Genomic DNA, 14,271 nt, shown 5'->3' with positions numbered 1-14,271 from the left:
CCTTATGTAATTCTTTCTTCTCTATCTCATTATCGTCGATTATGTCTTTAATCTGTCTCATAAAAGCTTGTTTACTTTCAGATTCTTCCATTTTGTCTAAAATTCCTATTAGGGTATTAGCTTGGTGATTAGTTAAAACATTAATGCTTTTAATGCTATTATCAGATGACGATTTCTCTTCGTCTAGTGAATCGGAAGTTGAAGAGATTAACAATTTAATTGAAAGTAGTGAATCTAGCGAAGAAGAAACAGAAGAATGCTTAGGTTTAGATTTTTGTAACTGTAATATATATATATATATATATATATATATATATATATATATATATATATATATATATATATATATATATATATATATATATATATATATATATATAGGGCTGCTAACTTAGACCCAGTTGGGTCTAAATTAGCAAAGTGCACCTTTTCAATTGGACCAAAATACCCATTCTTTTTAATTAATTAACCAAATTACTATCAATGGACGCGGATCCAGTGTCGCGCGCGTACCGCAGGACCATGGTTACAGGCCGTTGATTTCCATCAGACAGCCAAGATCTGATCTCATCAAGACTGTCTGATCAATCAGACAGCCCAGATCATCCGAATCCATCAGATTCCAGCGCGTGCACCACACTGGATTACACCCTGGAGAGAGAAGAATCTACTTTTTAAAAGCAGGACACGTGTCGCTGTCTGATTGGCTGGGCGTGATTTTTTTCCATTTAATACTTTGAACTCAATTATTTCGTTGTAAATTAATTTTTTATTTTTTATTTTTATACCAAAATTCATAATTTTTTTTTCTCTACAAATAGAGACTTGGTTCGTTTGATTTGGACACAGAAAAAAAAACCCAATTTTTCACTACCTTAATCTCATTTTTCACTACCTTACATCAACTCACTGAAACCATTCTACCAGGAAAATGGTTTCAGAGTACAAATCTCTGAAACCATTCTACCAGCTAAATGGTTTCAGAAGCAAATAACTAAGAATCAACTTACTGAAACCATTCTACCAGCAAAATGGTTTCAGAAGCAAACACAATTAATAAATTACTCACTGAAACCATTCTACCAGTAAAATAGTTTCAGAGTACAACTATGTGCAACCATTCTACAAGCTAAATGGTTTCAGAAGCAAATAACTAATAATCAACTTACTGAAACCATTCTACCAGCAAAATGGTTTCAGATTACAACTCTCTGAAACCATTGTACCAGATAAATGGTTTCAGAAGCAAACACAATTAATAAATTACTCATTGAAACCATTCTACCAGTAAAATGGTTTCAGAATACAACTATGTGCAACCATTCTACCAGTAAAATGGTTTCAGAAGCAAACATTAGTTTTTAATTACCGTTTTATCTCATTTAATTAACTAAAAATAGTTTCAGGTCTCCAAAAATTTCATAAAATATACCAAAAGTTCCAGAATATTATCTACTATTTTCCTGGTATAATGGTTTCAGTGAGTTGGTTGAGTGGTGCGTGTTAAATTACAACACACAAGTAACATATTTAGTAGACAAAAAATGAGATTAAGGTAGTGAAAAATTGCATTTTTTTTTCGGTGTCCAAATCAAACGAACCAAGTCTCTATTTGTAGAAAAAAAAAATTATGAATTTTGGTATAAAAATAAAAAAATAAAAAATTAATTTACAACGAAATAATTGAGTTCAAAGTATTAAATGAACAAAAATCACGTCCAGCCAACCATTGTGTGACACGTGTCCTACTTTTAAAAAGCAAATTTTTCTCTCTCCAGGTTGTAATCCAGTGTGGCATACGCGCTGGAATCTGATGGATCAGGATGATCTGGGCTGTCTGATTGATCAGACAGTCTTGATGAGAACAGATCTTGGCTGTCTGATGGAAATCAACGGTCTATAACCATGGTCCTTCGGTACGCGCGCGACACTGGACCCGCGTCTATTAATGGGTATTTTGGTTAATTAATTAAAAAGAATGAGTATTTTGGTCCAATTGAAAAGGTGCACCTTGTTAACTTAGACCTAACTAGGGTCTAAGTTAGAAAACCCCATATATATATATATGAGTCAGGATCCGTTGACACCAACTAGTTTGACACCAAATGTTACACCTCTCAATAACGTTTTAACCAATATAAATTTTATAAAATCCACCGTTGGATTGAAAGTTTACATCATATAGATCATTTGTGTAAAATTTCAAATAAATCCAAAATCATTTGATATGTTATTGAGATACATCAAAATTAACGGTTTTTGTATTTTTTTAAATGCCGTTAATCTTTATGTGTCTCAATAGCATATCAAATGATTTTGGATTTGTCTGAAATTTTACACAAATGATCTATATGATGTAAACTTTCAATCCAACGGTGGATTTTATAAAATTTATATCGGTTAAAACGTTATTGAGAGGTGTAACATTTGGTGTCAAACTAGTTGGTGTCAACGGATCCTGACTCTATATATATATATATATATATATATATATATATATATTTGTGGTTTTCTAGTAGCAATATACAATGTACTCCGTAAAAAAAAATACTCAAACCGTTAATTTTGATGTATCTCAATAACATATCAAATGATTTTGGATTTGTCTAAAGTTTTACATAAATGATCTATATGATATAAACTTTCAATTCAACGGTAGATTTTATAAAATTTATATCGGTTAAAACGTTATTGAGGGGTGTAACATTTGGTGTCAAACTATTTGGTGTCATTTGATCCTCATTCATGCAAAAAATAAGAAAGGAAAGAAAAAAGAAAAATATGAAAATAAACAATAGATCAAATAAATAATAATGCACGTCATATTACATGAAAAAATAAGAGAAAATGAATTCTAATATATTTATAGTGTTATGCATGTAATAACTAGTTGGGTGTTTTTAGTGATTGATATGCATTACTCCAAAAGTCATATTTAATATATGAAAATAAAAGAATACATGAGAATAAGAAAATTGTGTATGATTTATTAATATTAAAATTTTAATTTTTTAATTTAAACTTTGGTTTTTTTTACTAAGAAAAAATTTATTAAAACGTAAGGTATATTATTCGTGTTTTCTTCTTTTCTTTAATTAAATCTTGCAACATTTAAATTTTCTAAACCAAAAGTAAAATTCTCCTCAAAATTAAATTCTCAATCAAATATTCATCTTTGATATCTAACTTGTGTCAAAAAAAAAGTTTGATATCTAACTTGAGGAATATCTTTAAACCAATAGGTTTGGTCTAGTGGTGAGATAAATGAATTCTCCGCGATCACTATTTGACTGCAGGTAAATCGCAGCCATCCAATTTTATTAAAGTATATTATTTATTTGATCAAAATTTAATCGAAAGACTGCAATGCAGTGACTGTAGGGTATTTTGACTTCATGAAATCCAGGTCTAGTGGTGAGGAGTTTGAATAGTATACATGAAGTTCAAGGTTCGATTCTCAATGTCTCTATTGTAAACAAAAATATAATAATTAGATTGTTTTCTCTGCAAAAAAAAAAAAAAAGTTAGCCTTCCATAAAATACTACAAAAATATAATATTGTTATCAATGAGATTTAAACAACATATTTTATTCTAAAAGCTCCATATAAGTAAAGACTCTACAATTAAACTTGTTTTAGGCCTCTAACTATGTTGGGTCGGCTTGGTTGGTATCTGTTTACAATTCAAATTGTATGCGAGTTGATATTTAAGTCCAAAATCAGAGATCAAATTGATGAGACTTTTGAGTCATAGTTCAATCAATACAACCAACTATAGATAACTAAGAAATAAAAAACCAATATATTGAAAAAGTTTTTCTTATACTATAATAAAGCAATAGAAAAAACATTGAAATATAGAAAAAAGGAAAAAAAAATGGCCATAAATAACAAGGATTGATTGCAAGAATCTTATGAATTTACAAGAAACTTCGGTTACACGGTTTTCGTAAAGTTTTCAACATTAATTGCTAAGGTTCAGCAATATTTATGCCTTCTTTAGCAGAAGCACTGGCCTGCAATGCTTCTATATACAAAACCTTGACTAGATTCCTAAATCTACGTCGAAAAGTTGGCATCCGAGACATGGAAGCCAAAATCCCCTGCAACCTAAAACAATGAAATGCCATATTTATATAAGCTCTAAACTGTTTTCATAAATTATCTTGAACAGTTATAAAATAAGTTAAAAAATAACATTGTCATAAACTATTTTCATACACTCTCACAAAGAGTTACACAAACAAGTGCTCATTTTATGAGATACACATTATTTAAAAACATACCTTCTAATTATGGCTTGCAACTGTGCTCTTCTAACATTGTCAGTAGATGGGAATCCAGTGCTATCCCAATCCTCTGGTATATCATTTTTGCATCTCATAACAAGTTCTTTCAAACAAGTTTCTTCACTTTCTTTCAGCTCAAGGTTCTTAAGCTGCTCTTTCATGATGAGTAAAGGTCCAATAAACCATTCAAACACTTTATCCTTTGGTCCATTCATCCTTGTCAATTCTACATCATCAGCTGCAATGGATATATATGTCGAAGCATGAATATAATTATGTATTCCAATTGAATGAAGGCATAGCATGAGTAAGATTAGTACTTATAACCAATCCATCTGAATTTGATTTTGCTGAAGTTAGAAGACAGTGGAGCAAGGACCAAGCCGGTAACTTGAGGCTTAATTTTTTGCAATTGCCTTTGCTAATGCATTCCTCAATTTCTTTCACGCTTATCAGACCATCACGCAGGACTATGCGGCCATTTACCTCACATGACTTGAAAAGCCAGTCCCATACCTGCAAAAGTGTCACTCTTTTCAAGTTAGAAAATTTCGTAGAAAATGATTATTTTTAAGTCATATTACACCATCATCACCTGCACAGGTTTGTAGTGATGAATTTTCCACTTCATACTTCTGGATTGTTGTAAGGTATGTTTTGAATTTTGTGAACCATCCCTCTGATTTTTCAAATTATGATCACTTCCTTCATGGTTTTTCATCTCATGCACATGCCTCGTATTTCTATGATATACTGGCCTGGCTGTCACAAGGATTACGTGGAGTAAGTGACCAATGTTTGCCTCTGAAAACAAACTTTCATAGTAGGAGTATTAGCGCAACACTCACAGACACTGTCTTTCCAACATTATCTATTGTTGGCTGAACTTCATGTGGGTTCATACCAAGTGAATTAAGCGGACTCACAAAAACTTCACCCTGTAATAGAGAGTGTTTGGAAGAAAGTGTGACAGAGTGCGTTGCTAGTACTTCTGTTCACAATAGCAATATGTAAAGCACAGTAAAGAAAATTCGGTAGCACCTGGGAAGGCAGGATCCCTCTCTCAAGTAGAGTAAATCATTCACATATTCATCGAAAAGTGAAACCACAGACACAATGTAGGCAAACCCCATTTGTAATGACTCCTCCTAAAATAAAAATATTCACTCAATAAAATCTCTTAAAACTTGCATTAGATGGTTAAGATGACACTTGTGAATTTCAATGACATGTATTTTTATAAAAAAAAAAAAAATAGAGAACGAGAAATTATTATTCAATAAAGTGGCACTAATGATCATCATACAACTATCTCCAAGGGGATTAGGACTCTGACCTTTGAGATTACAACGTCAAACTCTTACCATTGAGCTGAAACCTCGTGGACAAGTTCAATGACATGCATTGTATATACAAGAAACTTAACAAAACTTGAAGTACCATAGTTTGACTGACCTGATGGACAACAACTCCACTGTATATGCCAAGAAAAGGGCTGACAATAGTAGCTGCTAATACAGCTCCTAGAACAGCCAAAGGCCAGAGGATGATGGCAAGGCCGGCAAATGGGACACATTCAGTTTCTAGGAAAGGTCCCTTTCTTCCAATCAAATCTTCTAACAGTCTCTTCCATCCTCTAAACAGCATGTAAGGGCTCTTCCATATAGCAATAGATGTGATTAAAACCATATCAAAGGGCACTCCAACCAAGATCACCAACAAGCAACATGGTAATTGTGACAATCTAACAAAGAGAACCATGGTTATTAGTATCTTACAGTACACTAAATTGAACCCGATTGATGCAAATGTTTAGTGTGTATCTATTTGGACATGAATCCCGATTTGTTCTGATAAATCACTACCTAAACTAGGTGAAGCCAAATACTGTTTTTTGTCAATTTGTATAACCAACCACTTTTCTTTTTGTCATTTGATAGTGACTTGAATTTCGAATTATTATGAGGTTCATATATAATATATCACTTTTTATAATGACTTGAGTCTTGCATTTTTATGAGGTTCATATATAATATGAGCTAATAATTTTGTTATGTCGCTTATTTTTTTACTTAAAAATGACATTATTATTGGCAATGTATCTAACGATTCAAAACATGATTTGATTCACAATTCGGAAAACGGTCTTATGATTCACGATTATTTGATAATCTAGAGAATAATTAAAAATTATCCAAACTAATAGTCAACAAGATTATTTTTTCAAACTCAAACTGTCAAACATACATTTGGAGGGAACAACTTACCTGATATCAAATGGCTTATCTTCAGGGTTTAAATTTTCTCTTAGTTCATCCATGTATGAAAAATATGAGTGAAAGCAAAAGTCTGTGACATCTTGAACCACTGTGCAGCTTGTTTCAATTGTTGACCAACAACCATCCTGTAATCATTATTAAGTTGCATTAAAGCTTCCTGCATTCCGCTTTTAAGATAATTAAACTACTGGCCTATTTGGATCGGCATATTTGAGCTTACCTACCGACATAAGCATTCGTGAGACTGTTCAAAAGAGTTTATGGAAATATTATGCCATGTCCATAAACTATTATAAGCTTATTTCCATAATAGCATATGACAACAACTTCTAGCTTATATTGAAATAACTTATATGATAAGCACTTATTCTATGAGAAGCGCTTGCTTAAATTGTATATCTAAGCAAAGGCCTAAACTACATAGTCAAGTCAGGGTAGCAATTATCAAGCATAAGGATACATAAACATAAATGATAACTTACATAAGGATAAATAATAATATTCTTTCCAACATAAGGATACATAAGCATAAATAATAACTTACAATGAAGCAATGGTGAAATTTGTCTTCAACATTCTCCCCAACAGCCTCAAAAGTTGCAAGAAGAGGAGCAAAAAAGCCATATCCAATTCCACCTAAAAAACTACCAACAATACCAACTACTGGCCAAAGTAACAAAGGAACAGGCAAACATATCAGCACCACAACTTTGAAGACAAGTCCAAACCTCTTTGTTCTGTTGTCAAAGGCCAAAATTTACAAAAGGAGATTGAGTTCGAACATTTGAAACATATAATCATACATAATTTACATTTTGCATCTCAAAAGAATTTGGAAATAAATTACAACCTTGCCACACAATAGTATGTCCATATAACATGTGCAGTCCAAAGTCCAATGATAACAGCTGAATTTCCAACAGCTAAAAGGGCAAATGCAATCGGACCTATCAATGCACCTGCCATGAACATTAATGACCATGAACATTTCTTTATCAAATTACGTATTAAAGACTATATAAGCATGAATATGATACATTATAAAATCAACATTTTAAAGTATTACAACTTTAACCATTGATTTTTTCAATATATTTTTATATTTTATGTTTTGAAGGACCCTCTTAGACACATGACATATTTAATATATGTATTTAATAAAGATACAAAAGTGAAAAGAAGAAATGAACCTTTAATGATACCAAGTATAAAGAGCAAGAAGAAGAATGGGAGGAAAGAAATAAAGCTCCATAATTTGGTCACTAAACCTGCAGATGAATCCATGATGGTGGATATAACAGACAAATATAAATGGTGTTATATATATGTTGAACTAGTTTTTCTATGGCTTTCTAGCTTATATTTATATTATTATTTAAGAAAACTGAAAACCAATAGAAAATTTGTAGAATTTGTTATCAACAACAACAAACAAAATTTCCAATTAAGTACTTTATATTCATACTACTACAATTTTGTTGTTCCTTTTTTAAATGAGAAGAAAACTATTAAACAATAATAAAAATTTCATTACAACTTAGTAAATATTGAAGTAAAAGTTAGAAATTATTTTTCATAATAATTTTAGTATCACCTTTTTTCTTATGGAAGTGGAGTAGAGAGGGTTTTGAAAGTGGTGTAAAGAGAGTGACTCGTGGCAGTAAGTGAATGAATTCACGTGTCAATGTGTAAGTATGATGTGGTAATTTTCCATCTTCCTAGAGTGACTCATGTCATGACCAATGATTGCTACGTTGCCCTTGGGATTCCCAACGTAGCTGTACTGTAATACTACATTTGTTTCTAATACTTAAACTGTGTGTTAACTATTAACATTTTTCATAAATACGCAAATTATGCCGTAAATATTTAGTTCCTTAAGTTTCTCTGGGCACTATTGTGACCATTATAGTTATGCTAATAATTGAATTAAAAATAATCAATCGATAGCAGAAAAACTCAACAAAAATTACTAAATTGATTTTTTATATTACACAACGGTCACAATAAGATACTTGTTGAGAAGGGGACAAAAAAAATAAAAAATCCTAAAATTTCCCTTACATTAATTCAAAGGTGACCTTAACTCATAAGTCAAAGTAAGAAAGAATGTACACTAATTTTCTGTTCTTGTTTATTATATTTTGTGGGAATATCCCCAATTTGGTATTCTATTCACTACAAAGGGAGGCTTGCAAGACTTTCCTTGGTTTGTAAGAAACAAGAATGAACATTACATGTTCAAGGTCTGCTCTCCGCGTGAATCAAACTTCGGAGAAATAAGAACACAGGATAATAGTATCATTTCCAACTTGAACTTCCTTCCTGTTCAATAACCAAAACCAAAAGAGATCATCAAACAAAAACACTTGCAATTGACAGCAAGTTGAGATCCCACAGCAAGGAATAGATATTAAAATATCTAAGTTATAGAAGAATTAAACTTCGACCAAGTAAACTTGTGTAAAAAAAATGCAAATGCAAATGTAACAATCTTACCATGGAGGGTGAATGCGGATTAAGCTCCCCACTTCAAGGTCAACATTGTCGCAAACTCTTGGATTGAAGATAATGGTTCTTTGACCACCTTTGCTGCCATCAAATCCCATTTCTTTAGCTTGTAAGAGAAAATTCTGCACAAACAACAGATCACCTTCCATCAATTTTCAATTGAACATTAAATACGCGTATTTTGTAAACATAAGTGGTTGTTTCATTTGAAGCAAAATTATAATCTCTCACTAGTACAAATCTTGATTGAATAAAACAATATTAATCTCGATATACATTTGTTTTATCGTAAATAATCTTTTAAAATCTCATTCCAATACATCTGCCTAAATCAAATGGAGTAACAGACAAAATACTAGAGTTTACAAAAGAGTGAGGAGACCATAACGAGTCTCCATTCTCCAAGTCTATATACTTTCAGGGCAATAACAAGCATACCAAATAATCAAACAACCTACGGAAATTGAATCGGTTGATTTTCAAAACTTCACCTGGGTAGACTTGCTAACTGAGCAATGACAAACAATCAGCTTTCCATCCAGGTATCTTGAAATGATGTTTACATCAACACAGCCAAATTCACCTGAAATTATTTTTCTTTGTACATCAAACATTTGAGTCCATGTGTGTAAACAAATGAAAAGTCTTCTTTATGCAACCTCCCAACCCCAAAAAATGAAAAGAAAAAGAAAATTACTAATGAATGATTGTCTATGCCATAGAGAAGTCTTAAATTGTGTTTTACTTAGACAACAATGAAAGGGCAGACAGAGTAAAGGCAAAAGTTTTACCATCTGGCCTAGCTCCAGCTTGTAACTTTTTTGAGAAGTCTATGTCTGTTTCTTTTTCTTTCTGCATCACCTGCTGTAGTTTTTCAAATATTCCAGTTCTGAAAAATTTAATAAGACAATGACACACTAAATTCAGAATTAATTCGTACGCAAGTTTTCAACTGCATAAAAATACCAGGAAACTACAATTTTATACCTCAATGAATTAAGTGCTCCAACATTTTCAGCGATAACAGAGGAAGACCCTAAAGCCTCATGAAATCTATCTGCCATGGTCTGCATTTTCTTTCCTGGGAAAGTGATTTTCATGTGTTGATAGCTTTCCTGTACAAGTAAACAGATTTGAAGCAAAATATGACAATAAACTAATAAGTATATGAGCAACCATAGAGAAGTAATACCTCATTGTCACTTGATGATCCGCTATCCACAGGTTCAGGGGAGTCTTCACTGTCAACAACTGTCTCTGGCAAGTGGGATCTACTATTCTTCTGAAAAAGCCGCACTGGTTTTACTTTTCTTTGATTTTCATGTGGATACTGGAAAATAGAGGTGGAAAGATCTTAGACAGAGAAGAAGTAAACACATGTCAAAAGAATAAGGGTAGCATTTCTAGAATTTCCACCCACCAGATCAGTTTTATCTTGGAGGTTGTCAAAAATATCAGCCATTAGGGGAAGATTAAATTCATGTGGAAGAGCTTCGGTTTCAGAAGGCTCAGTGTCTAAATCTAATTCCACTATGTCATCATCTTCAAGATGATTTTCAGCTAAACTTGCAGAAGCCCTAGGATCAACAGCTTTCATAATTTCAGGCAGCCTATCAATATTAGAGATAGAAGAGCCAATGTGCCCATATTTATGTGTCACTGATTGCAATGAAAATCTTGGCTTAGCTTTGCTCCAGATGCCTGCAACAATTATCAATGTGATATAATATTCAGATATTTCCCTTCAAGGATTGATGTAATTGTGATTACTGATTACTATCCTGGTGAAGTAAACGTAAACCTAGGTCCCGTCATTTGAAAAGAAAAAATGTTTCAGGGAACAATAATTATGTGCAAACTCCACATACAGCAAGATGCATCTGCAATTCTAGATACTAAAAAAGCATTTCCCTATATCTGTCAAAAGGTGGGAAACTGACAACATTTGCAAAATGGTATCTTAAATTAATCCAACATTAAAAATGTGACATATACATATTCCATATCCATAACATACTTTTTTTAAACACAAGCCAATTAATAATCATAGAAATACAATTTCCCATGTGCCTCTCTCTTTATCTAGGAAGGTAAAGTCTTTGAATTCCAAATTCACATTGGGTATGTCTAAAACATACAAGACAACTAGTAGTAGTAATGCAGAAATATATATCCTTATTAAAAACTGTTAATCTGATACAATTATATCATGTCTTTTACCAGCAAAGGAAATAAAAGTCACAAAAACTGATGTGCAGTAAAATTATAGTACAGAAACCAACAAATCACACCCAGATAAAAATATTAAAAAATATTTTTGTTGATTCTCCATCTATATGTTTATGGTTGCAGATCTCCTTTAGGCCAATGGCCTAGACTTCAGTCATCTCATCAGTTACAGATTAGTTAGAAGAGTTCATAATTTTGACTTCTAATTAAACATAGTTCTAAAAAAGAAAGACCTTGGTATATTTCAAAGCATAAATTATTTTACACAACCTGACATGTAGCATGGGGAACATATTAAAAAACCTGGGAATTGCAAGAAAACCAATTAACAAATATTTTCAGTTTCAACAGATAATTGCAAGTAACTCGTGCTCTAACCCAGAAACTAGCATTTTCTTTGGTGCAGGTACCAGATGAATTTGCTTTGGAGTAGGTAGCATGGTATGACGAACATGAAGCGCTTTCTTTAAAACATAGCAATGGTTCTGATTTCCTCTTTGTATCTCTAACTTCATTATCATTTCTTATAAACTGAGGACCATATTTATGGAGGCGTCTGGTCGAGAGGACAGTGCTACCCTTTAACGAGTAAACAAAGATAGAGTAAATAACCAACTTAGTCTCCAAAAGATACAATGTTGGTCATATCAGTCTCTAAATAATGGAAATTACACCCTAAGGCCACTGAATATGCAGAGTCCTTAAACATGATCCATCAGTTGATTTAGTCCTCGAATTGTGAGGACTTCGACTAAACAAATGTACATTTAGCCATTTAGGTACATCAGGCATAATATTTCCATTATTCATATGCCCACGTAACCTACGAAGCACAAACACAGAGAAAAACACTGACTGACACGTCGACACTGATAATGATTTCAGAAAATGGCATAATTTAGTGTAATCATATCTCGGCGTCAGACATCAGCGTGTGTCTGTACTTCATAGAACATAAGTGAGGTTATATCTTTCAAAAGACTAATTTAACTATTTAATCAAAACATAAAAGATGAAATAATTTAGTAATAGCCCAAACAAACAAAATAAAGCAAAGCATAAACTAACACATGGCAACACAAAACATTCTATGCAAACGTCAGAGAGTACCTCATCATCTTCAGAAACAGTATCTTCTTCACCTGAATCTGAATCAGCAACCACCTCTCCTGATACATCCCGGAAGTCACCCTCATTGAAGTCGGGCATTTCAACCTCCTCATCTTGGAGCAATTTCTAATCACAACAACAACAACAATAATAATAATAATAATAATAATAATAATAATAATAATAATAATAATAATAATAGTTGTAATGAGAAATCAAAGACATAATAATGAAAATACCTGAAATGAAGAAGACGAATTCTGATTACAGAATCTTCCTGTGAAGTATTAACAGAAATTAATCAAACGGAATAAATGTAAAGCAATATTTAATTAACAACAAAATTGAAGAGCAGAATCAGATAGGTAGTTAAAGTGAGGCACCTTTTAACAAATCTAACCGTGCGGGAAGAGGTAGTTCATGTTGCTAAAATAAACAAGAGATTATATTAATTAATTAATTAATGATAATTATATTTACAAAATGAGATTTATCTCTCATTATAAGTAGAGCTGTAAAAAGGGCCTTAAGGGGCCGGCCCTTTAAGGGGCGGACCCACTTATTCCTGATTATTAATTTTATTTAAATTTTAAACAATTTTTCTGGTGTCGTGAACTTATTCTCTTTTTCTTCAATCAGCACTGTCCACGATCGGCACCCTAAAAAAACTGTGTTTAAAATTTAAATAAAATTAATAATCAGGAATAAGTGGGTCCGCCCCTTAAAGGGCCGGCCCCTTAAGGCCCTTTTTACAGCTCTAATTATAAGCATAGGTGTGAACCTTGTTGGTGGAGTTGTGTTGAAATGAAAGCACATCGTTAGGGAGATCATGTCGATTGTCGTCGTCATCTGGTAATTAACAAAAAAAATTAAGGAATAAGAAGAGAAGATAAATGTAATTAAGTAGTAATTGGGATTGAATAAGTAGAAATTAGTTACCGGAAATGCTGTCATCTGAATGTGGATTTTGCTGTAACTGTAAACATGAATGTAAGATTAGAAATAGAAGAATAGAAGAAAATGAGGAAGAAATAAAAAAAAATAAAAAAATAAAAAAACGAGGATTTACGTGGAGGAACATTTTTTGTAGGTAGCTGTAGCTCAGAACATGGATGGAGCTTCAATCACCGGCGAATAACATCCTTTTTCAGAATTCCAGCTTAATGGAGACTGTTTCAGTTTGAATTCCGGTTTCTTAAGTTTTTGTAAAAAATAAATAAATAAATAAATATTTTGGGTTTCCATTCCATTCTCCTAGAAGGAAGGAACTCCTCGATCCTCTCTCCCCGGCTGCGGCCGTAAAAAAGGGCTGGGCTATCTGATTGGCTCATTAACCCTGTATTTTTAACGGGCTGGACTTCATAAAAAGGGGCTGGGCATTATCGGGCCGAATTTTATCGGGTTAGGTTTTTTCATAGGTTGTTATGGGTCGACCCACATATTTTTGGGCCGGCCCCTTAAAGAATTTTAAAAAAAAAATTAAAAATTCTATAATTTTTTTATTGTTATATTTTGGTCCTATTTTTATGCATCAGTTTATATATTATTTTTTTTATTTTTTTTGTCGTTTTACCGTTATTATTTGTGTTTTGTTGTTCTTATCTATATTCTGTTTTAGTCTTATTTTTAAGCATATCATCTTTTTTTTGAAATGCAGTAAGTTTGTTTGGTTCAAAAAAAAAAAACATATCATCTTTTTATTGTATTTATCTTATATTCTTTCTATATTTTTTTAATTTTTTTTTTTGTCGTTTTACTGTTATTATTTGTGTTTTGTTGTTCTTATCTATATTCTGTTTTAGTCATATTTTTAAGCATATCATCTTTTTTTTTGAAATGCAGTAAGTTTGTT

General features: G+C 32.1%; 2 protein-coding genes across 3 annotated transcripts; both read right to left on the bottom strand.

The window, feature by feature from the left end:
- Window positions 1-3,886: 3,886 nt before the first annotated feature.
- Window positions 3,887-7,895, bottom strand: LOC123916816 (uncharacterized membrane protein At3g27390-like). The gene is made up of 10 exons (XM_045968373.1): window positions 7,760-7,895; window positions 7,420-7,528; window positions 7,114-7,306; window positions 6,558-6,694; window positions 5,746-6,034; window positions 5,332-5,438; window positions 4,886-5,048; window positions 4,611-4,806; window positions 4,288-4,528; window positions 3,887-4,111 (listed from the first exon to the last, which is right to left on the bottom strand). The coding sequence occupies exons 1-10, from the start codon at window positions 7,851-7,853 to the stop codon at window positions 3,973-3,975; spliced, it is 1,668 nt and encodes a 555-aa protein (XP_045824329.1). The 5' UTR covers window positions 7,854-7,895; the 3' UTR covers window positions 3,887-3,972.
- Window positions 7,896-8,448: 553 nt separating this feature from the next.
- LOC123916817 lies at window positions 8,449-13,724 on the bottom strand. Of its 2 annotated transcripts, none has more exons than XM_045968374.1 (14): window positions 13,489-13,724; window positions 13,359-13,395; window positions 13,201-13,268; window positions 12,803-12,845; window positions 12,659-12,696; window positions 12,420-12,545; window positions 11,720-11,888; window positions 10,457-10,781; window positions 10,273-10,417; window positions 10,068-10,195; window positions 9,872-9,969; window positions 9,572-9,663; window positions 9,069-9,202; window positions 8,449-8,894 (listed from the first exon to the last, which is right to left on the bottom strand). In XM_045968374.1, exons 1-14 carry the CDS (start codon window positions 13,498-13,500, stop codon window positions 8,834-8,836), a joined length of 1,476 nt encoding a protein of 491 aa, XP_045824330.1. In that variant the 5' UTR covers window positions 13,501-13,724; the 3' UTR covers window positions 8,449-8,833. The 2 variants fall into 2 exon arrangements, with proteins under 2 accessions (XP_045824330.1, XP_045824331.1); XM_045968375.1 differs by having other exon boundaries at window positions 8,453-8,894; window positions 10,273-10,410; window positions 10,501-10,781; window positions 13,489-13,711.
- Between the last annotated feature and the right edge of the window lie 547 nt (window positions 13,725-14,271).

This window comes from Trifolium pratense, linkage group LG3, assembly GCF_020283565.1.
Source record: "Trifolium pratense cultivar HEN17-A07 linkage group LG3, ARS_RC_1.1, whole genome shotgun sequence".
Taxonomy (NCBI): Eukaryota; Viridiplantae; Streptophyta; class Magnoliopsida; order Fabales; family Fabaceae; genus Trifolium; species Trifolium pratense.
Note: the sequence above shows the minus strand (reverse complement) of the source record. Positions and strands in the feature narration are given on the sequence as shown.

What these genes read in the sequence shown, in the direction of transcription:
- LOC123916816 (XM_045968373.1), bottom strand. Translation starts at nt 7,853, where the DNA reads ATGGATTCATCTGCAGGTTTAGTGACCAAATTATGGAGCTTTATTTCT. An exon ending in ACATACTATTGTGTGGCAAG is followed by an intron (nt 7,307 to 7,419) that starts GTTGTAATTTAT and finishes CTTTGACAACAG; the next exon opens with AACAAAGAGGTTTGGACTTG. An exon ending in GATAAGCCATTTGATATCAG is followed by an intron (nt 6,035 to 6,557) that starts GTAAGTTGTTCC and finishes TCTCTTTGTTAG; the next exon opens with ATTGTCACAATTACCATGTT.
- LOC123916817 (XM_045968374.1), bottom strand. An exon ending in GATCATCAAGTGACAATGAG is followed by an intron (nt 10,196 to 10,272) that starts GTATTACTTCTC and finishes TTACTTGTACAG; the next exon opens with GAAAGCTATCAACACATGAA. An exon ending in CAGTTAGCAAGTCTACCCAG is followed by an intron (nt 9,203 to 9,571) that starts GTGAAGTTTTGA and finishes TTGTTTGTGCAG; the next exon opens with AATTTTCTCTTACAAGCTAA.